A 24,666-nucleotide genomic window follows, 5' to 3' on the forward strand; every position below is an offset into this window, starting at 1 on the left:
GATGGAGGTTCCGGAGAAAAGGGCATCCCCTTCGGTTCTCCTGACTCAAGGGTGGGGAAAATTGTAGTTGTCCTGCTCAGCTGACCACGGATTCTGAGGATCGAGAGACGGGTGTGGGTTGGTATCCTAGGCCAGTGTACTTGACACCCGGGTCTGAGAGCGAGGAGGTCAGAGAAGATGTGGGGTGAGAGGCTGAAAGCCAAGTAGGGCCTGTCTTCAGAGATGCCCATGAGTGATTCGGAAGAAGAGGAGGAGCCTCTTCTTCATGCCAGAGTCCGCAGGAGTGTCAGCAGACAGGAATGGCTGAACAGGAGGAGGTCTCTGCGTGAATAGCTCTCTAGAACACTTGGCTACGCCTTTTGGCTACTTAAGGGCGAGTCTCATGACGATTGAGGAAGTCTACTTTTGAATATGAGAACTGGGCGATTGCATCGCACTTGTGTACTATTTCTGTGATTTTACAAATTAAGAAACTGAAAACTGTGTCTTCGGGCTTCCTGCCAATTCGGTGTGAGTCATGTTAATTAGAGAATAAATAAATAATCAACCAATCAATCAATTAATCTTCTGGAAATTATAAGTGGTCTCCAGATGCACCTCCAACTTCCACTGTCTCTTGGTCGGAGGTCAGGCTCGAGGAGAACGACATATAGAGGCCACCAGTGGGTTTGAGATTATGTTGTTACCGGTTCACGTACATACACCTGCCTTCTGCACATATGCTTGGCTCTCGTGTGCGCACCTTCTATGCATGTCCCTGGCCTCAATAGCAATAGCACTTAGACTTATATGCCGCTTCCTAGTGGTCTTCCAACCCTCTCTAAGAAGTTTACCGACTTGGCATATCGCCCCCAATCATCTGGGTCCCCATTTGACTCACCTCGGAAGGAAGGAAGGAAGGAAGGAAGGGAGGGAGGGAGGGAGGGAGGGAGGGAGGAAGGAAGGAAGGAAGGAAGGAAGGAAGGAAGGAAGGAAGGAAGGAAGGAAGGAAGAGCATTTAGACATATACTGCTTCATATTGCTTTTCCAGCCCTAAGTGGTTTACAGAATCAGCCTCTTGCCCAAAACAATCTTGGTCCTCATTTATTTGACCCACCTCGGAAGGAAGGTAGAAGGAATAGCAATAGTATTTAGACTAACATACTGCTTCACAGTGCTTTGACAGCCCTCTCAATCAATCAATAGTTCACACTTCTTCTCAACCTGCAGGTGACCCTCCAGCCGTTCCCTTACCTGAGTTCTGGGTTGTCTATTCTGATGGTCACTGTGTGCTGGACACTGTAGGGATTTTTCAAGGCAAACTCGAAGAACTCGGCCATGCCCAAGGCGGCATAGATGACGTGGTGGGTGGTGATGGCTTGGCAGAGCATGGAGGTGATGCTCTCGGCTTTGATGCGCTCCCGGTATGCGTCAATCAGCTGGAGGTCTCGGGAGTGCTGAACCCTGTCCTCATGGCGGCCCTGGGGCAGAACGGAGGGGTGGGGTGGGGGCAGAATGGGTGTGGGGAGATGACTTTAATCTCCTTCATGGGAATCCTTATAGACTTGCTTGGCTGGCTTTCAACCAACATCGGTCCAGGCGAGAAACCACAATTGTGAGTACTAGCGCTGGCTTTATTTTAGGGTCACAACTTGCAGGTCTGAAAGGGACTTCCTCCTCCCGTCCTCTTAGCCTAAGAAACTAGGGAGGGCCCCTTCTGAGATGCTTCCTTTTCTTCCTGGGGGCTCAGCTGCCTCTTATCTAAATGTTATCTGCAGCTCTTCCTCCTGTCTCCCACGGCCATTCACACAGACTGTTACGTATTCCTGTTCCCCTTCTTTACAGACAAAGACGCTAGAGAGGGTCCCTTCTGAGATGTTTCCTGTGTCCCTTTTTTATCTGTGGGATCAGCTGTCTCTAATTTGACTGTTGCCTAGTCTGTGTCTCTTCCTCCTGTCTGCCAAGGTCCTTCCCGCACACCGTTACAATATTTCGCCCCCTCCTCTTTATGGCCTAAGAAATTAGGGAGGGTCCCTTCTGAGATTCTTCCCACACCCCTCTTTCTTCTCAGGGTTCATCTGCCTTTTATCTGATTATTGCCTAGTCTGTGTCTCTGTGACACTGACCATTACACTATTTCTGCCCACTCCTCTTTACCCCCAAAGACACTAGGGAGGGTCCCTTCTGAGATGTTTCCCATGCCCCTCTTTCTTCTCAGGGTTCATCTGCCTCTCATCTGATTATTGCCTAGTCTGTGTCTCTGTGTCACTGACCATTACACTATTTATTATTTATTTATTAATCAGATTTGTATGCCGCCCCTCTCCACAGACTCGGGGCGGCTCACAGCAATAATAATACAATGTAAACAAATCTAATATTTAAGTTAATTTAAAACCCCAATTTAGAAACCAATCATACATACTACCATACCATGCATAAATTTTATAAGCATAGGGGGAAAGTATCAATTCCCCCATGCCTGACGACAGAGGTGGGTTTTAAGGAGCTTACGAAAGGCTAGGAGGATGGGGGCAACTCTGATATCTGGGGGGAGTTGGTTCCAAAGGGTCGGGGCCGCCACAGAGAAGGCTCTTCCCCTGTCCCCTCCTCTTTACCCTCAAAGACACTAGGGAGGGTCCCTTCTGAGATTCTTCCCACGCCCCTCTTTCTTCTCAGGGTTCATCTGCCTCTCATCTGATTATTGCCTAGTCTGTGTCTCTGTGTCACTGACCATTACACTATTCCTGTCCCCTCCTCTTTACCCCAAAGACACTAGGGAGGGTCTCTTCTGAGATGCTTCCCACACCCCTTTCCCTTCTGGGGGCTGAGTTTCCCTCACCAAGATAAAGCTGCTTTTTCTCCCAACGTCGCCCTCCTGGGACTCTTTCCTCCGGACCGAAAGCATCCTCTCCAGTTTCCGGCGTCGGATGACTCCGTCTTCCTGGCTGGCAGGTTGCAAGGCACCGCTCGCTTCCCGCAAGCGGGAGAAAAGGAGAGCGGCCAGCTCGCTATCCACGTCGGCCAGTCTTTTGGCTTGGCACACATTTCCAGCTTGAAGAGATGGGGCCAAAATCGGTTTGATGCATGTTGGCTTGACGGTGGGAAACCAGCCCGCCTCAATCCCAGGTAAGGCTCAATCCATGATGGTTTGTTTCAGGGCAATGGCCGTGGCTGGGTTAAATTCACACTAACAGTACCCCCCCATCTCCCACGCCAAAATCGAGGGGAACCTACCCCTGGGAGTGCCGAGGGAGGTCAAACTGCCCCCAGGGAAACCCCTGGCGCCGTCCTGCGAGGAGATGACCCTCCTCCGAGAAGGAGGTAAGGAGTGGGACCTCCGCAGCCCCTGTTCACACCGGCGGCCTGCAAGAGGAGAGAAGGGAAGAATGATGGGGGAGGGTCTCCTCATTGGCCTGTCCAGGGATGAAGAAGGGGCTGGTGTAGACCAGAGTCAAGGCCTTCTGAAATTCTCCTATTTGGGGCATGGAAGAGAAGGGTTAGAAGATAGAACCACAGGGTTGAAGGTACCTTTGAAGTCTTCTGATCTGGCCCAGGCTCAAGGGGGGAACACTATACCATTAAGGATAAATGGCTGTCCAGCCTCTTCTTTAAGACTTCCAGGGATGGAGTGCCCACAATTTCTGAAGGCAAGCTGTTCTATCCATCCATTCATCCATCATCCTATCCCATCCTACCCTATCTTCCATCCATCCATCCATCCAGTATCCTATCCTATCTTTCCTTCCATCCATCCATCCAGCCAGCCAGCCAGCATCCTATCCTATCCTATCCTATCTATCTTTTCTTCCTCCCTTCCATCCATCCATTCAGTATCCTATCCTATGTTTCCTTCCATCCATGCATCCATCTGTCCATCCGTCCAGTATCCTATCTTTCCTTCCTTCCGTCCTTCCATCCATCCATATATCCAGTATCCTATCCTATCCTATCCTATCTTTCCTTCCTTCCATTCACCCATCCATCCACCTATCCATTATCCTACCCTACCCTAATCTTGCATCCATCCATCTGCGAACCATAGAATCCTAGGGCTAGATGGGACCTTGAAGGCCTTCTAGCCCAACTCCATACTCAAGCAAGAGACCCTAAGAAGCAACTCCATATTCCATACTCCATACTCAAGCAAGACCCTCCATACTGAAGCAAGAGACCCTCTAAATGTCTCCTGAAGACCTCCAGTGATTTCTGAAGGCAAGCTGTTCCTTGGCCCTTTCTAAAGCCCTGAGTGCCAATCCTGGTCACGCTGGTGTAGCATTGAGGGATGGAAGCCTCTTGAGATGAATTTGCGTCCTGCTCTAAAAACGTCAAACCACATCCCACAAATCTCCCAGGCTTGACACAAGGCGTCAAAACGGGGGACTTTCAAGTTCCAACATGATTTGAAGGAGGTGGAGATTTATATTTTTACTTTTTTCTCTTATATATTTTTTTAACACTCTTGTGGTTTCTTCTCCCAGCCCCCCCCCCTCCATCTCTCCTTGGAACACACACACACACAGAGAGACACACACCATCTCTCAATGCCTCAGGCGAGCTTCCATTTTGACAAGGAGGAAAACAAAGACGGCTGTCTTCTCCGTCATGAATAATGAAGGTGATGGAGCAACCCAGATTTCGAGGACCCGCGTGGGGAAGAGGAAGATTTCGAGGCGGCCCACGATGGATGGAGGGATGGATGGAGGGATGGAGGGGACGGTTGGTGGAGAGGATGGAAGTGGCTGAGATAGCCGAGTCAGGCGTGTTTTTGATCAGGGAAGAGACGATGGGGGCATTTCAGAGATGTGACTTGGCAGGAAACAGAACAAAAAAAAAACCCGAACTCGGCCTTTAATGGTTCTGACGATGAGAGAGAAGGGATTAGAGCTAAATTTATAATTGTACTTGTAAACCAGATCAGAAAAGGCTTCTGTTTCTTTCTTCTGTTTTCTTTCTTGTACTTTGGAGTTTCCACTTTTGATCTCCTTTCTCTGCTCTGGTTTTTTTCTCACTTGACGGGCCTTTCTGTCTTCTTGTGTGTGTGTGTTTTTTTAAAAAATATTAAAAATTATTGAACTTTACACGGAGTTGTGTGCATGAAAACCTCTTGTAAGGGTACCATGGATGCCAAAATCAAGCCCCCCCAAATTCCTTTCTTCCTTCTTTCATCCCTCCCTCCTTTTTTCATTCTTTGCTTTCTCCTTTCCTCTCCTTCCTTTCTTCACCCTTCCCTCCCTTCCTATCCTCTTCACTTCCTTCCCTCTTTCGTTCATTCCTTTTTCATTCCTTTCTCCTTCCCTCCCTTTCTAGCATCTTCCTCCCTCACCAATTTTTCTTTAATTTCCTGCCTTCCTCCCTTCTTTCATTCCTCCCTCTTTTCATTCTTTCATTTCCTTTTCCCTTCCATCTCTCCTTCCTGTCTTCCTATCATCTTCCTCCCCTCCTCTCCTTCTTCCATCATACTCAATTTTTCCTTCTTTCATTTCTTTTTCCTCCTTTCTTTTTCTTTCTATAATACAATACACCTCTTCCTTCCTTCCTTCCTTCCTTCCCTTTACTTCCTTCCTCTTTCTTTCTCATACAATACACCTCGCCGCCCCGAGTTTTCGGAGAGGGGCGGCATATAAATCCAATAAATTGAATTGAATTGAATTGAACCTCTCTCCTTCTTTCCTCCCTTCCTCTCTTTTTCTTTCTTTTTCTTTCTTTCTTTCTTTCTTTCTTTCTTTCTTTCTTTCTTTCTTTCATACACCTCTCCTTCCTTCCTTCTTTCCTCCCTCCTGTCCCTCTCCTTCCTCCCTCTGTCTTTCTGTTTCTTTCCTTCCTCCCTTCATTCGTTCGTTCATTCCTTCCTTCCTTCCTTCCTTTTTTTCCCTTTCTTTTGCCTCCCCCCAAGCCCTTTGGGGCGACAATCATCCTAGTGTGTCCTGTTGTTTCTTCCGACCCCCAAGTGGGGGGCTCGGCAGGGTCCCTGCCTTTTGGACTTTCGGAAACAAACACCTGGATGCTTCACAACCTTGACGGGCTCTTTTGATCTCCTCCTCCACCTGCAAGCCCAAAACTGCCCCCTCCTCCTCTTTCCACTTATTACTAAAAGGGGGGGAAAGGAAAGAGAGAGAGAGAGAGAAGAGGGGGCGGGAGAGAGAAAGAAGGCTTGGTCGGCTTTTGAGAGCAGAGACGGTATCAAAGGAGACACCTCGGGCGTCGGAGAGCCTTTGATTTATGGCGGGGAAGCGAGGAAGCGGCTTTCCAAAGAGATCTTTTCATTCTCTTTTAAGCGGTGAAGGCGGCTGAAAAGGTCCCGCGCAGGAGAGATTCTTAGTCCGCGGTGGAGCCAAAGAAATTCGCCTCTACGGGGTGCGTGTGTATTTGTGTCCCCCCCTCCTCAAGAATTGGGCAGCCACCTCGACCCCTTCATTCTTCAAGGATACAAAACGCAGGACGAATTGGAAGGGACCTTGGGGGTCATCCAGCCCAACCCCATTTGAACAGGAGACTCCTGGACAAATTATGTCATCCAATCTGAGCCGGGGTGGCGCAGTGGTTAGAGTGCAGCACGGCAGGCTCCTGCAGCTGACGGCTTATCTGGTAGTTCAGCGGTTCGAATCTCACCACCGGCTCAAGGTTGACTCAGCCTTCCATCCTTCCGAGATGGGTCAAATGAGGAGCCAGATGGTTGGGGATAAAAGAGGCTGACTTTGTTAACCGCTTAGAGAGGGCTGCAAAAGCACTGGGAAGTGACATATAAAGTCCAAATGCCATTACCATTCCTCCCTCCCTCCCTCCTTTTCATCCATCTATCAATCCATCCTTCCCAGGTGGGTCAAATGAGGACCCAGATTTATTTATTTATTACATTTGTACGACGCCCCTCTCCGTAGACTCGGGGCGGCTCACAACAACAATAAAACAATTCAGGACAAATCTAATAATTTAAAAAACATTTTAACAAAACCCCATTATTAAAGCAGACATACACACAAACATACCATACATAAATTGTATAGGCCCGGGGGAGATATCTCAATTCCCCCATGCCTGATGGCAAAGGTGGGTTTTAAGGAGTTTATGAAAGGCAAGGAGGGTGGGGGCAGTTCTAATCTATGGGGGGGGGAGCTGGTTCCAGAGAGTCGGGGCCGCCACAGAGAAGGCTCTTCCCCTGGGACCCGCCAAACAACATTGTTTAGTCGATGGGACCCGGAGAAGGCCCACTCTGTGGGACCTAATGGGTTTTGTTGGGGGCAAGAGGTGGACTTTCTGTAAACCACTTAGAGAGGGCTGGAAAAGCCCTGGGAAGCGATATATAAGTCTAAATACAAATCTAATAAATAAATAAGACCCACCTTTATCGCCAGGCATGGGGGAACTGAGACATCCTCCCCCAGGCTTTTATATTTTATGTTTGGTATGTATGTGTTGTATGGTTTTTAAATTATTGGGGTTTTAGATATGTTTTATTTTAATATTAGATTTGTCTCACTGTTATATTGTTTTTGTATTACTGTTGTGAGCCGCCCCGAGTCTTCGGAGAGGGGTGGCATACAAATCTAATAAATAATAAATAATAATAATAATAAAATGCTATTGCTATTCCTTCCTCCCTCCCTCCTTCCCTGCCTCAGTCTTTTTTTCCCCTTCCCCCCTCCTTCTATCCCTTTCCTTTCTTCCCTCCCTCTTCTCACCCTCTTTCCAGGACCTGGCTTCCTTGAGGTTCCTCAACTTCTCCAACGCTCAGCAAGGCCAAGAGAAAGAATTTAGAAGCGAGACTCACCGATGTTGGCCAGGCGGAGGTGAAGCTGACCCCTCACGACCGCATGGACCCCGATGGGCTTGAGCCCCCAAGGGCGGAAGGCCTCCCCGCTCAGCGTGGTTGCGTCTGGTTTGTACTCGACGGTCAGGACCTCCAACTCGTGGTAGACCTGGACCCCTGTCCGTCCTTGGCGGAGGAGATGCTGCAGAGAGAGAGCTCGGCTGCAGAGGGACGGAGGGGGCTAGACCCCCCTCTCTCGACCTCGGTTGCCCCCCACCCTGGAAATACAGGCGGTCCTCGAGTTATGGTCGCCAACGGAGCTCAAAAGTTTTGTTATTATTATTTATTATTATTATTTATTAGATTTGTATGCCACGCTTCTCTGAAGACGTTGTTGCTCTGCGAGGGAGATCTGTCAATCATTCTTGGCGGAGTTGTTAAGGGAATCACTGCCATTTGTTAAGTGAGGCACATGGTCATTAAGTGGATCTGACTTGGCCAGTCAGAAGGTTGTGATAAAGGGGAATCACCCTGCGACCACGAACCAAGCCTATGAATTTTGATGACATGATAATTAGTGTAAATCCTGTCATAAGTGTGAAAAACGTACCTGCCTTTCTTTCAAGGGGATACAAACATAGAAACCTAGAAGACTGGCAGAACAAGCCCTCCTGCTCCATCTAGTCTGCCCTTCTGCTATTTCCTGTATTTTATCTTAGGATAGATCAATGTTTATCCCAGGCATGTTTACATTCAGTGACTGTGGATTTACCAACCACGTCTGCTGGAAGTTTGTTCCAAGGATCTACTACTCTTTCAGTCAAATCATATTTTCTCACGTGGCTTCTGATCTTTCCCCCAACTAACCTCAGACTGTGCCCCCTTGTTCTTGTGTTCACTTTCCTATTAAAAACACTCCCCTCCTGAACCATATTGAACCCTTTCACATATTGTTTCGATCATGTCCCCCCTTTTCCTTCTGTCTTCCAGATTATACAGATGGAGTCCATGAAGTCTTTCCTGATCAGTTTTATGCTTAAGACCTTCCACCATTTTTGTAGCCCGTCTTTGGACCCGCTCAATTTGATCCATCTCTTTTTGTAGGTGAGGTCTCCAGAACTGAACACAGTATTATTCCAAATGTGGTCTCAACATCGCTCTACACAGTGGGATCACAATCCCATGCACTCTGGACATAACTCAAGGACTCCTCTGGAAGGGTTCCCCCTCCCTCCTACCTTCAGCTTCACGGCGGCCGATCCCAGCAAAAGGAAGGAGTCCCCGTCCCAGACGTCGATCTGCAGGGTCTGCTGGGCCAGGTAGCGGCGAAACCAGGGGGGCTCGCCTGGCTTAAGGGAGGCCACATCCACCAGGTACTTCAAGTGGAAGCCAGGGGGCGCTGAGGAGGAGGAAAGGGGTCAACCGGGCGCTGGAAAGAGGGCAAGAATGACAGAAGGAGTAATAGGAAGGAGGGAAGGAGGGAGGATTGGAAGGAGAGGGAGAAAAGGGTGGGGAAGAGGAAGGAGAGGAGGAAGAATAAAAGGAGAAAGGGGGAGGGAGGGAGGGAGGGAGGGAGGAAGAAGTAGGAGGGAAGGAGGGAGGGAGGAGGTGGAGGAGGAAGGATAAAAGGAGAGGAGGAAAGAAGGAAGGAGGGACGGAAGGAAGAAGGAAGAAAAAGAAAAGCAGGGAAGGAGGAAGGAAGAAGAAAAAGAAGGGAGAAAGAAAGATGAGGGATAAATAGAGGGAGGGAAGGAAGAGCAGAGAAGAAGAGAAAGGAGGATAGATGAACTGGGTGGATGGATGGATGAAAGGAAGGAAAGAAGGAAGGAGGGAGGGAGGGAGAGAGGAAGGAAGGGGGAGGAAGGAGGGAAGAAGGAAAGAATGAAAGAAGGAAGGGGGAAGAAGGAAGGAAAGAGGGAAAGAAGGAGGGGAGGAAGAAGGAAGGAAGGAGGGAGAACGAGATGGAGGAGAGGTTGGAAAAGGGAAGGTATGGAAAGGAAGGAAAGAAGGAAGGGAGAGAGGGAGGGAGGGAGGGAAGGGGGAAGAAGGAAGGAAGGAAGGGAGGGAGGAAAGTAAGAAACGAAAGCAAGGAAGGAGGGAAGGAAGGAAGGAAAGGAGGGAGGGAGGGAAGGAAAGGAAGGAGAGAGGGAGGGAAGGAAAGCAAGGAAGGCGGGAAGGAGGGAGGGAGGGGGGGAGGGAGGGAGGGAAGGAAGGAAGGAAGGAAGGAAAGAAGGAAGGAAAGAAGGAAGGAAGGAAGGAAGGAAGAAAGGAAGGAAGATAACGAGAGAGGTGACTAGCTGAGGAATTCCGGGAGCTGAAGGCCAAATAAGAGAATCACGAATGGCACCGAAAGTCCAGACGAACTCTCCTGCCCATCTCAACCTCTCCCAGCCTTTTGGCCTCTTTCGCCTACTCGCCCAGGGTCCCCTCCATCTCAACTTCTCCTCGCCGGTCGGGGCCCAGCCTTACCGAGCTCCAGGGTCCCGTCTGGCTTGATCGGCACCAAGAGATGGGTGGCTGGCCCACAGGCTTGATTCTGGACCAGCTGCAGCCGTGGCGTGGTGACCGGGGGGAAGCGGTAGAACTGGAGGGTGAAGTACACACACTGGGGCCACGTAGCCGGGTCGTCCTGGGCAGGCCTGGCGGAAGGAGAAAAGAGGAAATTCAACTGGGGGGGTGGCAAGACCCTCCTAGCACCGGACTGCCTTTTAAGAGCCACACCCTACAACTGGAAGCTTTGAGTGCGCCAAAATGACCAAAGTGACTTTGGAACCGCAGGAAAAAGACAAATCTGAATTCTACAAAACATGGGGAAATTGGTACAAATGGCTCAAACAGGGGGGGGGGGGGGGATATATATTAAAAATTGAAAGGAAAAGCAAAACTAGACACTCCTTCCTTGCGTGCACAAATAAAATAAAAACGGAAATATTGCACCACAAATCGATGGAAAACAAAATCCCTAAATACGATTACGTCTCTTCCTCAGAACTGTGCAAAATGAATACAAGACAATATTTATTTATTTATTTATTTATTTATTTATTTAGTTAGTTAGTTAGTTAGTTAGTTAGTTAGTTAGTTAGTTAGTTAGTTAGTTAGTTAGTTAGTCAGTCCAATACACAATGAGGGTTTTAGTGGGTATATATCTATATACACTTAGTAAAATACATGATGAAGGTTATAGAGGAGATACTCATAGTAAAATATATCTAAGAAATAATAGAAAAGAAGATATAGTAATAGAACATATCAATGAAAGAATAGAAGAAGAGATATAGGAATAGAAGAAAGGTATAGGAGATATAGGAGAGCAATAGGACAGGGGACGGAAGGCACTCTAGTGCACTTGTACTCGCCCCTTACTGACCTCTTAGGAATCTGGATAGGTCAAACCGTAAATACTCTAAGGGTAAAGTGTTGGGGGTTTGGGGATGACACTATGGAGTCCAGTAATGAGTTCAGAACATATACGGAATATATCCAGAACTAAAGAAAATAAACCTACAAATCCACACACCAGATATTAATATACTGCCCCCAAAAATAAAGGGAACCCTCAGAGAACCCATCCTAGACCTGAATGAATGAAATGTTCTCCTTGAATACTTTGTTCTGTACAAAGTTGGATGTGCACAACAGCAGGTGAAATGGATTGTCCATCAGTGTTGCTTCCTAAGTGGACAGTTTGATTTCACAGAAGTTTGACTTACTTGGAGTTATATTGTGTTGTTGTCAAAGGGTTCCCTTGAGGGTTTTTTTTGATTATTTTTTTTTGAGCAGTGTACTTTATGGACGTTGAGGTGGAAAGTAGGAAGGTTTGTGTGTGTGTGTGAAAGAGAGAGAGAGAGGTGACTATACCCCGGGCCTATGCAATTTATGTATGGTATGTTTGTGTGTGTGTCTGTTTTAATAATGGGGTTTTTAAAAGTTTTTTAAATTTATTAGATTTGTTATGAATTGTTTCATTGTATGCTGTGAGCCGCCCCGAGTCTACGGAGAGGGGCGGCATACAAATCTAATAAATAAATAAAATAAATAAATAAACAGCCCTTTGACTCGGTGGGGAGAAATCATTAAAATTGGGTGGGGGGCTAAAATTCCCCCATCAATTTAATCTCTCCCCCCCCCCTCCTCAGTTTTTGGGGGCATCTGTAGGAGGGTAAGGCAATGAAATGGCTCAGAGGGACCGACAGCGCCCCCTGCTCACCTGCTCAAGGCCAGGAACTGCAGGTGGATCTCGTGGTTGGGCAAGGGATCGGCTTCTTCCCGTTGGGGGCTGCAGGGCGCGGGGTCGTTGGGATCCAACATCTCCAGGGGTTCCTTGTTGCAATCCAGAAGCTCCGGGAATCCGGCCGCGCGCAGGCGGGCGAGCGAGGCCCTGGTGGGGGCGGTGTTGGGGCTGCAGGAAGAGACGCGGTCCTGTATCCGTCTTTCGTTTCCTTCTGCATTCCTCTCTCCCTTTTTTTTTCTTCTTTTCTTCCTTCCCATTAAGCGTCCTTCTTCCCTTCCTCAGTCTCTTGTCATTTCTTCCCTCCTTCTCTTTCAATTTTCCTCCCTCCCATCTTCCTACCCTCCCTGTCTTCCTTCTGTCCTCCCTCTTTCCCTTTACCCTTCCTTCCTTCCTCCCCATCCCATTTTCCTCCTTTCTTCCATCTTTTCCTTTACCCCTTTCCTTACTTCCTCCATCCTTTTTTTCTCCCTTCTTTCCTTCCCACTGTGTCCTTCCTTCCTCTGTCTTTTCTTCCTTTCTTTCTTCCTTCAATTTTCCTCCGTCTCCTATCTTTCCTTCTTCCCTCCTTCCGTCCATCTGTCTTCCCTCTATTCTCCATCTTTTCCCTTCCTTCCTTCCTCTGTCTTTTCTTTCTTTCTTTCTTCCTTCAATTTTCCTCCGTCTCCTATCTTTCCTTCTTCCCTCCTTCCGTCCATCTGTCTTCCCTCTATTCTCCATCTTTTCCCTTCCTTCCTTCCTTCCTCAGTCTTTTTTTCCTCCCTCCTTTCCTGCCCTTCCTTGCTTTCCTCCCATCTCCCCCTTCCTCAGTGTCTTTACTCTTTTCTTTCTTTTCTTCCTTCTTTCATTTTCCTTCCTCCATCCTTCCCTGTCCATCCCATTTTCCTCCCTTCCTTCTTCCATCTTTTCCTTTCCCCTTTTTCTTACACTCTCCTTTTCTTCCTTCCTTCCCACTATTCATCCTTTCTTTCTAGGTCTCCTTTGTCTTTTCTTCCTTTCTTCCTTCTTTCAATTTTCTTCCCTCGCTTCTTTCTTCCTCCATCTCTCTATCCCTTCCCTTCCCTTTCCTTCCTTCCCTGCCATCTTCTCCTTCCTCAGTCTCTTTTCTCTTCTTTCTTTTCTTCTTTCATTTTGGTTTTTCTCCTTCCCTCCCTCCCTTCTTCCATCTTTTCCCTTCCCCTTTTTCTCCCTCCCTCCCTCTTAGTGTCCATCCCGTTGGGTATTTTGATTATTATTAATATTATTTGTATTAGCAGAGTTCAGCTGGCTTAATTTGCAGCGGAGTTAGCATGGCAAGAAAGAACACGTGGTTCAGAATCCCATTTGGTAGCAATGAATGACCCCTTCTTCATAAAGATGAAAAATACAATCTTTACTTACAATTACAGTGGTCCCCCGATTATCGCGAGGGTTCCATTCCAGGACCCCTCGCGACAATCGATTCTTCGCGAAGTAGCGGTGCGGAAGTAAAAACACCATCTGCGCATGCACAGATGGTGTTTTTACTTCCACCGCAGCAGCGAGGAGCCGAAGATTGGGGTTTCCCCACCGCCCACGCAAACTCCTCGCTGCTGCCGCGCCCGCCGCTTGTCCGCCCGCCGCTTGTCCGCCCGCTGCTTGTCCGCCGCTCGCCCGCCCTTCGCCCGCCCACGCCGTTCGCTCGCGCCGCTTCCCAGCTGAATCCTGAAGCCAGAAGGCAAAGGCGAACTTCCGCGTTTGGCTTCGGGACTCAGCTGGGAAGCGGCGCTGGGGGTCTTACCGGCCGCCCACGCAAAGGGGAAACCCCGGCTCCTCGCTGATGCCCGCCGCTCGCCCTCCCGCCAGCAAGAGGGGGAAGACCCAGGGAAGCCGCCCAGCAGCTGATCTGCCGGGGGAACGCAAACTCCACCATCTACGCATGCGTGGCCATAGAAAAAAGGGGCGCGCATGCGCAGATGGTGTTTTTACTTCCGGGTGGAAAAATCGCGAAATAGCGTTTAGCGAAGATCGGGATCGCGAAACTCGGGGGATCACTGTATGTTGATTCATGCAATTGATAGATTGCAGGCAGATAAGTTTATATTCCAGCCCATATTAATAACTTCTGGATGGTCCCATGTGTGAGGATGGCTTTGGATTTCATCTCACACATGTGTCCTCAGCCGAGGACAATGGATCACACACAGAAGAAGGTAGAAGAGGTAGAAGAGAAGGAAGGAGGGGGGGAAGCATCTACTTTGCAGAGGTTTATATAGCCTGCAAGGGTATCTTCCCATTTTGGTCATCAAAAGGTGACACACTGATCAGTTAATTGCGACCTGACCATAGAGATGTGTTTACAAGACAGTGCAAGCATGTAGTAGAGTAGTTAAACCCAACACATCCAAGGCTGAGAAATCCTGGAGTCCCCCTTCTAGAAATGCATCTCCTTCCTTCCAATGTTGCACAGCCCCCATCTAGACAGGTTTACAGCCTCCTTCCACCCCCGACTTCTGGGACCCCAACGGCCCTGCCGAGAAAGCGGTCCAAAATTTCAGGGGAGTCCCTCACCTCCGCGCAGGGGTTCCCCCGAGGGCCAGGATGGGTACATGGACCGGCGTGAAGGGCAGCTCCTGCAGCTGGTCCACCGTGGAGCTCTCCTCCAGTTGAGGGTTGTAACTCAGGTCGGACTCCAGGTGAACGATGGCTCCTCGGATCTGCCCCGTTATGGGAAGGGAGAGAAGGGAAATGGAGGAAATGACCGGGCAAATATCTGTCCTGTCTCTTTCATTAAAAGCCTCCAGGGACGGAGTAGCCACAACCTCTGGGGGGAAGCTGTCCCATCCAACCATCCGTCAGTCCATCAACTCCTCGGTCTGTCGATGGATGGATGGATGGAAGGGTACATAAAATACACTGCAGAGAAAGGGATTATAAGAGAGTACGCAGGCACATACTGAGGATATACACATCAAACATCTCTCTCTCTCTCTCTCTCTCTCTCTCTCTCTCTCTCTCTCTCTCTGTGTGTGTCTATGTATCTAATTATCATTTATCTAATCTATCTATCTATCTATCTATCATCTATGTCTCTATTATCTCTCTCTCTATCCTCTCTCCCTATCTACCTTTGATGTATGTATCTATTGTATCATCTATCTATCTATCTATCTATCTATCTATCTATCTATTTATCTATCTATATCTATCATTCATCTATCCACCTGTTTATCATCTACCCATTTATCGCTCATCTATTGATCAATCTACCTACATATCTACCTATCGATCTTCCTACCTACCTACCTATCATCCATCTATCTACCTATCTATCATCTATCTACCGATCATCCATCTATCTGCCTACCTACCTATCCACCGATCATCCATCCATCCATCCATCTATCTATCTACCAGTCATCTATCTGCCTATTTACCGATCATCCATCTACCTACCCTACCTAATCTAGCTATCTCAGAATCATAAAATCATAGTTGTTGCAGTGATTAATTGATATGGGATTTGAGAATAAGTGTTGGAAGGCGGTAGGAGACCCCAGTGTCAACTGTGAAAGAGGCCCGTGCCTGTGGTTAGAGACTGGACAACCATTTCAGGCCAATTCTTTTTTTATTTTTAAATAAAAATATATTGGGGGGGAAAAAACATTTCAGGCCAATTCTTACCTCTAGGGCCGGCTGACCACTGTCCTGGACCGGCTGAGCAGTGCTGGCCACTGGAAGTAGCCTGTGGTCGCTCCTGTTTACCGGGGACGCCAACAGTTGCGACATCGAGAGCTGGAAGGCAAGGTCACTTTGTGAAACGAGCGAGCAGAGGCATGGGGAGTACAAGCAAGTGACTCGTATTGATGACTCGTATTTATGACGGGGTCCCTCTGACCAGCAAAGCCAACGAGGGAGCCCGATTCATTTAACAGCTGCATTATAGTGGCAAGAAAGGTTGTAAAATGTGACAAAAACTCACTCAACAACCATCTTGCTTAGCAACGGGAAACTTGGGGGCTCAACTGTGCGGTCGCCTGTCGAGGACTAGCTGCAATTGCAAAATATTCTCCCACAGGTGTTTTAAAGGGGGCAGGCACTTACGGCGGGACCCTGAGTGTCATCCTGAGTCGAAACCAGCATCTGGGCGGATGGAGGTGAACCTAGGTTAAGGACAAAGAAGAGGGAACGTCACTGCAATCATAGAGGATAGAATTCTAAGGATGGAAGGGACTTTGGAGGTCTTCTAATGAAAGAAAGAGAGAGAGAAAGAAAGAGAGAAGAGAGAGAGAGAGAGGCAAGGGAGGGAGGAAGGAGAGGAGTACTGTAAGGAAAGAAAGGAAAAAAGGGAGAGAGAAGGGGAGAGAGGAAGGGAAGGAAGGAGAGGTGTAAGACAGACAGACAGACAGACAGACAGACAGACAGACAGAAAGAAAGAAAGAAAGAAAGAAAGAAAGAAAGAAAGAGGGAAGAAGAAGGGGAGAGAGGGAGGGAAGGAAGGAGAGGTGTATTGTAAGAAAGAAAGAAAGAAAGAAAGAAAGAAAGAAAGAAAGAAAGAAGGAAGGAAGGAAGGAAGGAAGGAGGAGAGGGAATGAAAGGAGAAAAGAAGGAAGGAAGGACGGAAGTAGAGTTGTTTTGCACTCCAGGGCTTCAGGAAGCCTCCCTGGCCCCTCCAGAGTGCAAAAAACAGCACAACAGGCAAACCGGAAGTGTGTTTTTCCAAACTTCCGGTTTGCCCGTTGGGGGATTTTTTTTGCCTCCGGGGCTTCGGGGAAGCTTCCATGAAGCTTCCAGAGGGCGAAACTGCCTTTCTGAAGGCCAAAAATCAGCTGGCCAGCATATCCATGTGCTCTGGTGCTGAAACATGTCAAAGTCTCACGTGTCCTCCAATATGGCTCCGCATGCCGCCTGTGGCACGCCTGCCATAGCTTCGCCATCACGGGTATAGAGTTTTCTCCTGCTTGGGCAGGGGACTGGACTAGATGACCTCCGAGGTCCCTTCTGGCTCTGTTATTCTCCATTCTATACTGCTCAAAGAAAACAAAGGGAACACTCAAAGAACACACCCTAGATCTGAACGATCGAAATATTCTCCTTGAATATTTCACTTGCACAACTATTCCATTTGCACAACAACAGGTGAAATTGATTGTCAATCAGGGTTGCTTCCTAAGCAGACAGTTTGATGTCACAGGAGTTTGATTTATTCAGAGTTATATTGTGTTGCTTTAAGTGTTCCCTTTACTTTTTTTGAGCAGTGTATTTTGTGGTGGGCCAGAGACAGGATCTCGCGGGGTTGTTTGAATAGGTACTGAACACAAACTACACTGCTCAAAAAATTAACTGATTGACAGTCGATTTCACCTGCTGTTGTGCACATCCAACTTTGTACAGAACAAAGTATTCAAGGAGAACATTTCATTCATTCAGATCTAGGATGGGTTCTTTGAGTGTTCCCTTTATATGTCTCAGCAGTAATATTTCCAGACCAGGAAAGCAGAGAGAGAAAAATAATGTGAGAATGGACTGCACTCTAGTGGCTGAGGAAAAGATAAATACAGTAATACCTCGTCTTACGAACTTAATTGGTTCCGGAAGTAGGTTTGTAAGGCGAAAAGTTCGTTAGACGAAACATTGTTTCCCATAGGAAACAATGTAAAAGCGATTAATGCGTGCAAAAAGAAAAAAAAAATTGCAAAATGGCACTCCGCTGGGCGCCGCCACCCGGCTGTCACCTTTTAAAACAGCCGGGGGGCTTCTCGGCGTTCTTCCGAACACGAACTTTTTGGGTTTAGGAGGTCGCCAAGAAGCGGCGCTGCCTGGCTGTCACCTTCTGAAACAGCCGGGGGGCTTTTCGGCGTTCTCCCGAACGCCGAACCTGGAGGTTCGGGTTCAGGTTCAGGTTCGGGTTCCGGACGCCGCCAAGAAGCGCCCGGCTGTTTCAGAAGGTGACAGCCAGGCAGCGCCGCTCAGCGGAGTGCCGTTTTTGCGATCGGCGGCAGCGTTTTCGGCCGATCTGGAGGCTGGAAAGGAGGTGGGGAATCCCAATAGGGAATTCCATGGGCGGAGCTTTGATGTCACGAAGACGTCCGACCGGTCGGCGGCGCTTCTAGGAGGCCTTCCGAACCCAAACCCGAAAAGTTCGGGTTCGGGTTCGGGAGAACGCCGAGAAGCCCCGCGGCTGTTTTAAAAGGTGACAGCCAGGCGGCGGCGGCCAGCGGAGCGCCATTTTGCGATCTGCAGTGGGTTCGTAAGCCGAAAAAAGTTCGTAAGAAGAGGCAAAAAATTTCCGCACCCCGGGTTCGTATCACGAGGGGTTCGTATCACGAGGGGTTCGTATCACGAGGGGTTCGTATCACGAGGGGTTCGTATCACGAGGGGTTCGTATCACGAGGGGTTCGTATCACGAGGGGTTCGTATCACGAGGGGTTCGTATCACGAGGGGTTCGTATCACGAGGGGTTCGTATCACGAGGGGTTCGTATCACGAGGGGTTCGTATCACGAGGGGTTCGTATCACGAGGGGTTCGTATCACGAGGGGTTCGTATCACGAGGGGTTCGTATCACGAGGGGTTCGTATCACAAGGGGTTCGTATCACAAGGGGTTCGTATCACAAGGGGTTCGTATCACAAGGGGTTCGTATCACAAGGGGTTCGTATCACAAGGGGTTCGTATCACAAGGGGTTCGTATCACAAGGGGTTCGTATCACAAGGGGTTCGTATCACGAGGTACCACTGTACTCTTGATTTATTTCTCTCTCTTTTTTCCTTTTCGAGCTAAGTGGCGGCTCACTCGCCCCTTAAGCTGAGAGGCAAGGAAGTCCTCAATTTACAACCAAAATGTTGATGCTGACCGAGACATAAGCGGTTGAAATTCAGTCACTCAACGGGTTGGGGGGAATGTCGGAACTCCCTGTGATAACTTTGAATGGTCGTAAGTGGAGGACCGCCTGTTCCTGACCCCCATTAAGTGTCACTTCAGCCTCGGAAAGGGGTCGAATGGCTGCCCCCCACCCACCCAAGGGAGGAGAAAAGCTTACCAGGAGATGTGACGGGGGGGCTCTTGATCTTGGGGGGAAGCGACATTTCTCTCTTAACGCCCGGGCTTTTGGCCGCCGTGGCGAGTCGCGCCTCGGAGCTGGTGGAAAAGTGAAAGGCCAGGGTGCCCGATTCGACTTGCTTCACCTGCAATTTTAATTTCATTTTTTTAAAAAGAAAAGAAATCGGATTATCTTCTTCACCTTGACCTACAGACTTGCGCCAGGGGAGAGCCCCTCTCTGGCAAAAAATTACCCAATAATAATGAATTTCTAGGGGGAGGTTAGAAACCTAGAAACCTAGAAGACTGACGGCAGAAAAAGACCATCTAGTCTGCCCTTATACTATTTCCTGTATTTTATCTTAGGATGGATCTATGATTATCCCAAGAATGTTTAAATTCAATTACTATGGATTTAACAACCACGTCTGCTGGAAGTTTGTTCCAAGCATCTACGACTCTTTCAGTAAAATAATATTTTCTTCTGATCTTTCCCCCAACTGACCTCAGATTGTGCCCCCTTGTTCTTGTGTTCACTTTTCTATTAAAAAACACTTCTAAGGATGGATTTATGTTTATCCCTGGCATGTTGAAATTCAGTTCCTGTGGATTGACCAACCCTGTCTGCTGGAAGTTTGTTCCAAGTGTCTACGACTCTTTCAGTCAAATAATATTTTCTCACGTTGCTTCTGATCTTTCTCTCAACTGACCTCAGATTGTGGCTCCTTGTTCTTGGGTTCACTTTCCTATTAAAAACACTTCCCTCCTGAACCTTATTTAACCATTTCACATATTTAAATGTTTCCACCATGTGTCCCCCCCCCCCGCCTCCTTTCCCTTCTGTCCTCCAAACTAGACAGATTGAGTTCATGAAGTCTTTCCTGATAAAGTTTTATGCTTAAGACCTTCCACCATTTTTGTATCCCATCTTTGGACCCCTTCAATTTGATCAGCACCTTTTTGTAGGTGAGGTCTCCAGAACTGGACACAGTATTATTCCAAATGGGGTCTCATTTAAAGAGTTTCTCAACTCTTTTAAGATTGGTGGACTCCAACTCTCAGAATTCCCCAAAGTATTCCTTAAAATTCCAATTTATTTCCGGAGCTCTCCTGGCACCCACACTTGCAAACCTGAATTCTGAGTTTCCCACCCAGTTGAAAGTTCGCATCCCTTATCGTTCCCCACTCACAATCGTGTCACGTTGCCCACTCAGATTGTGCCAGCGTGGCCAGTCCTCCTTCCGCTTCCGCCCAGGTGGGTAGGCATAGGATGGCCTTGAACCCCACGAAAGGAGGCTTTGTGGCTGCATCTGCTCCCTCCCAAGTTCCCGTCAACATCAGGCCTTCTGCAGATAGTATGGCAAGCCGTTGAATGATCGCCAACTTCTGCACCGGCTGGACACAACATCACTTCCTATCTTCCCCATCGTCCCCAGCCACCGCCACCAAGATCAGAGATTGAAGAGCCAATCAAGGGGAAAGGCAGCTCACCTCTTCGGAACTCATAGTGGCCGGAGGGGTCTTGTAAACCAGGACATGGTGGGGATTCAACTGAGGCCCGCCTCGCAAGGGAAGGACCACCTCCGCGGAATTCGCATCCAGAACCGGCTGCCAAAGGGCCCAGCGGACCGAGTGCATGTAGGCCGCAGCCGTCAGGGAGGTCATGGAGGGAGTCTGTGGGGTGGACGGGATTCAGGTTAAATGAGGAAAGAAATAGGAAGGAAGGAAGGAAGGAAGGAAGGAAGGAAGGAAGGAAGGAAGGAAGGAAGGAAGGAAGGAAGGAAGGGCGAAAGAAAGAAAGAAAGTGGGAGGGAGGGAAGGAAGGAAGGAATGAAGGAAGGAGAGGTGTATTGCATTATAGAAAGAAGGAAAGAAAGAAAGAGGGAGAGAGAGGGAGAGAGAGAGAGAGAGAGAAGGAGGTTCCCCCCATCTAAGCCACCCTGTTCCATAACTGACCTGTTAGGAAAAGGTGAAATAATTATTTCAGAAAGAAAGAAAGGAAGGAAGGAAGGAAGGAAGGAAAGGGAGGGAAGGGAGGGAAGGGAAGAGAGGAAGAAAGGAGAGGTGCATTGCATGAAAGAAAGAAAGAAAGAAAGAAAGAAAGAAAGAAAGAGGAAGGAAGGAAGGAGAGGTAAGGGAGAAAGGAAAATGAAGGAAGGACAGGTGTATTGCATTATAGAAAGAATGAGAGAGAGAGAGAGAGAGAGAGAGAGAGAGAGAAGGAGGTTCCCCCCATCTAAGGCAAACTGTTCAATAGCCGACCTTTTAGATAATTAAAATTGTTATTATTATTATTCTTGTTATTTTTGTCGTTATTATTTCTTCTTCCTCCTCCTCCTCTTGTGACTGCTTCCTCTTTGTCCTTCACCTCAGCCGACCTCCCTCTCGGCCGGAGGAGCCAATTAGCCAAGATTTGCTCCCGGCTCCAGACCAGAGTGGCTGCATCAGGCGGCCTGGACGACTAAACGGAGCTGAAGTCCAGCCTGGCCCGAGTCTCATGATTTTTCTCTCCACCCCCATTTTCTTGCTTTCTTGGGGGGGGGGGGGGAGAGGGAATCTCCTTTGAATGAAGGGAATTAGCCGGCCAGAGCCTCCTAGGCTTGGGGCAGGGCGGGTTGACCGGGCGATCCTGCTTGACTCATTAAGCCAGGCTTAATCCTGATTAGAAGTGACGGTTCGGCCACTCGAGAATGGTGCCTCTTTCCTTCCCCACTCCTTCCTCCTTTCCTTCCCACCCTTCTCCAGCTGTTTCTTTCCTTTTTCCTTCTCTTTCTTCCCCTTCACTCTTCCACCTTCACTTCCCTCTTCCTCTTTTTCTTTCCTTTCTTCTTTCTTTCCCTCTTCCTGCTTTCCTTTCACTTTTCATTCCCTCTTACTGCTTTCCTTTCCTTTCTTTTCCTTCCCTTCCCTCTTCCTCTTTTCCTTTCTTTTCCTTCCCTTCCCTCCTTTCCTTTCTTTTCCTTTCTTTTCCTTTCCTTCCCTCTTCCTCCTTTCCTTTCTTTTCCTTTCTTTTCCTTCCCTTCCATCTCCCTCTTTTGCTTTCTTTTCCTTCCCTTCCCTCCCTTCCTTTCTTTTCCTTTCTTTTCCTTCCCTCTTCCTCCTTTCCTTTCTTTTCTTTTCCTTCCCTTCCATCTCCCTCTTTTCCTTTCTTTTCCTTCCCTTCCCTCCTTTCCTTTCTTTTCCTTTCTTTTCCTTCCCTCTTCCTCCTTTCCTTTCTTTTCCTTTCTTTTCCTTCCCTTCCATCTCCCTCTTTTCCTTTCTTTTCCTTCCCTTCCCTCCTTTCCTTTCCTTTCTTTTCCTTCCCTTCCCTCCTTTCCTTTCTTTTCCTTTCTTTTCCTTTCCTTCCCTCTTCCTCCTTTCCTTTCTTTTCCTTTCTTTTCCTTCCCTTCCATCTCCCTCTTTTCCTTTCTTTTCCTTCCCTTCCCTCCTTTCCTTTCTTTTCCTTCCCTCTTCCTCCTTTCCTTTCTTTTCCTTTCTTTTCCTTCCCTTCCCTCCTTTCCTTTCTTTTCCTTTCCTTCCCTCTTCCTCCTTTCCTTTCTTTTCTTTTCTTTTCCTTCCCTTCCATCTCCCTCTTTTCCTTTCTTTTCCTTCCCTTCCCTCCTTTTCTTTCCTTCCCTTCCCTCCTTTCCTCTTTTCCTTCCCTTCCCTCTTCCTCCTTTCCCTCTTCCTCCTTTCCTTTTCTTCCCTTCTTCCTCCATCCCTTCCCTCTTCCCTTCCCCTTCCCCTTGCTTCCTTGCCAAAAAACCCCCCATGATTCAATCCAGTGGACTTTAAATTCAGAAGCAGCTTTCCAGACCCCCATGAAGAGGCTTTGATGGACGTTGCAGGACGCTTCGGCAGGTCAACGTTAACTGGGAAGGACAATCGGGGTTGTTGTTGTTCTCTTCACCCCTCAAGCCCCCCCCCCTCAAATTCTGCCTGGTGGACTTCAAAGTTCTCTCCCTTCTCATTTATCAGCGCTAATTGCAAATCAAGAGGTTGGTCCATGTGACTCAGCCGCCGCAGTCACCCCAAGGAACAAACAGCGGGAGAACGTCTCATTATTACTTAGCTTTCTTCTCCTCCTCCTTCTTCTATTTTTGATCCATCTTTCAGAGGTCAACGCAGAAAAGGGCAGATGAGGTCCTCGGTTAAGGAGACACGTTCGGGGGAAGGAGGCCACTGCGATTAGACCATTTACAACTACATGGCCTCCGATCTGATCTATAGGTCGTTCATAAAATCATCTACTGAAATGTCCTTCTTGTTAATGACTAAACACTTTAAACGCCTTAAACACGACCTAAGAGTAGTAGATACTTGGAACAAACTTCCAGCAGACGTGGTTGGGAGATCCACAGGAACTGAATGGAAACATGCCTGGGATAAACATAGATCCACCCTAAGATAAAATACAGGAAATAGTAGAAGGGCAGACTAGGTGGACCAGGAGGTCTTTTTCTAAGCACAGTCCATTAAATCATCTCCTGCAAAGTCCTTCCTGTCAACTACTTCAGCTTCAACCACAACAAGACACAATGGTGTCTCACCTCATTTCAACTGTCCTTGAGATGCCTTCAATTTGCTGTCCACTGTAACTCAACCTGGTGTCCACTCAATTGTCCTTGAGATACCTTGAACCTGCTGTCCACTGTATCTCAACAGATGTCCTTGAGAAGCCCTCAACCTGATGTCCATTCAATTGTCCTTGAGATACCTTGAACCTGCTGTCCACTGTATCTCAACAGATGTCCTTGAGATGCCCTCAACCTGGTGTCCACTATATCTTCAACACATATCCTTGAGAAGCCCTCAATCTGATGTCCATTCAATTGTCCTTGAGATACCTTGAACCTGCTGTCCACTGTATCTCAACAGATGTCCTTCAGAGAGTCCTCAACCTGGTTTCTCACCCAACCCTCTAGGAAAGAAAGCCCATAATTCCTAAGCAACCCATGAAAGTTTAAGACAATTGGAAGGGACTGGATTCGGAAAAGTATTTGTACACTCACAAAGAAGTCCACCCAATTGACCCTTGCATTGTCAAGAAAAGAAGGAGGAGGAGGAGAAAAAGAAAGAAGAAGAAAGAAGGACAGGAGGAGGGAGAAGAAGAAAGAAGAGGAAGAGGAAGAGGAAGAGGAAGAAGAAGAAGAAGAAGAAGAAGAAGAAGAAGAAGAAGAAGAAGAAAGAGGAGGAGGAAAACCATCAAAGGTCATCACTTACCTTCCCATCAGGCCCGCTTGCAACAGAGAAGACGTATTCCAAGAGGAAGACCACGCTGAAAGCAGGGTGAGGCACCATCTCGGTCAGGTGTATGCGACTTCGCACGATGAGAACTTGTCCCTCGGCACTGGGTTTGAAAGAACACCCACCCGCCCCAAAAAAAGAGAGTTGCCATTAATGTTCAGCAACTAAGGTCCACCTATCTGCTTCCTCAACCTTGGGAACATGAAGATGGGCGGACTTCCAACTCCCAAAATTCCCTGGCCGCAACGTTCAATGTGTATTCCCCACTGTGTGCTTGCTTCCTCTCTTATAATCCCTTTCTCTGCAATCTCTCTGCTCTCAACCCTTTCACTGAGATTGCTACTTAATCGTCCTTCTTTTCTAATTTTGTTACCATGCAAGAGATCTATGCTGTACGCCGAGCGCTACCGGAGGGACATCGGAATAAGAAAATCGAACTCGAAAAGAAAAAGAGTGCCGCGATTCCTCTACCATGTTAATAT

General features: G+C 48.1%; 1 protein-coding gene across 3 annotated transcripts in view; it reads right to left on the reverse strand.

Moving 5' to 3' along the window:
* NPHP4 (nephrocystin 4) overlaps nucleotides 1-24,666 on the reverse strand; it is a 57,607-nt gene that overhangs the window by 12,799 nt on the left and 20,142 nt on the right. Inside the window, exons 11-23 of one of the 3 annotated variants that reach the window (XM_070759017.1) lie at nucleotides 24,161-24,287; nucleotides 20,450-20,632; nucleotides 18,960-19,104; nucleotides 16,023-16,081; nucleotides 15,603-15,713; nucleotides 14,490-14,635; nucleotides 11,940-12,131; nucleotides 10,199-10,368; nucleotides 8,968-9,128; nucleotides 7,751-7,931; nucleotides 3,217-3,345; nucleotides 2,822-3,033; nucleotides 1,234-1,460 (exon numbers count right to left, since the gene is read on the reverse strand). In XM_070759017.1, the coding sequence (XP_070615118.1) occupies nucleotides 1,234-1,460; nucleotides 2,822-3,033; nucleotides 3,217-3,345; nucleotides 7,751-7,931; nucleotides 8,968-9,128; nucleotides 10,199-10,368; nucleotides 11,940-12,131; nucleotides 14,490-14,635; nucleotides 15,603-15,713; nucleotides 16,023-16,081; nucleotides 18,960-19,104; nucleotides 20,450-20,632; nucleotides 24,161-24,287 (2,043 nt within the window). Of the gene's footprint in view, nucleotides 1-1,233; nucleotides 1,461-2,821; nucleotides 3,034-3,216; nucleotides 3,346-7,750; nucleotides 7,932-8,967; nucleotides 9,129-10,198; nucleotides 10,369-11,939; nucleotides 12,132-14,489; nucleotides 14,636-15,602; nucleotides 15,714-16,022; nucleotides 16,082-18,959; nucleotides 19,105-20,449; nucleotides 20,633-20,914; nucleotides 20,942-21,220; nucleotides 21,342-24,160; nucleotides 24,288-24,666 lie in introns of those variants that run through there. The other 2 variants (XM_070759018.1, XM_070759019.1) reach the window with 2 other exon arrangements.

This window comes from Erythrolamprus reginae, chromosome 8, assembly GCF_031021105.1.
Source record: "Erythrolamprus reginae isolate rEryReg1 chromosome 8, rEryReg1.hap1, whole genome shotgun sequence".
NCBI classification, from domain to species: domain Eukaryota; kingdom Metazoa; phylum Chordata; class Lepidosauria; order Squamata; family Dipsadidae; genus Erythrolamprus; species Erythrolamprus reginae.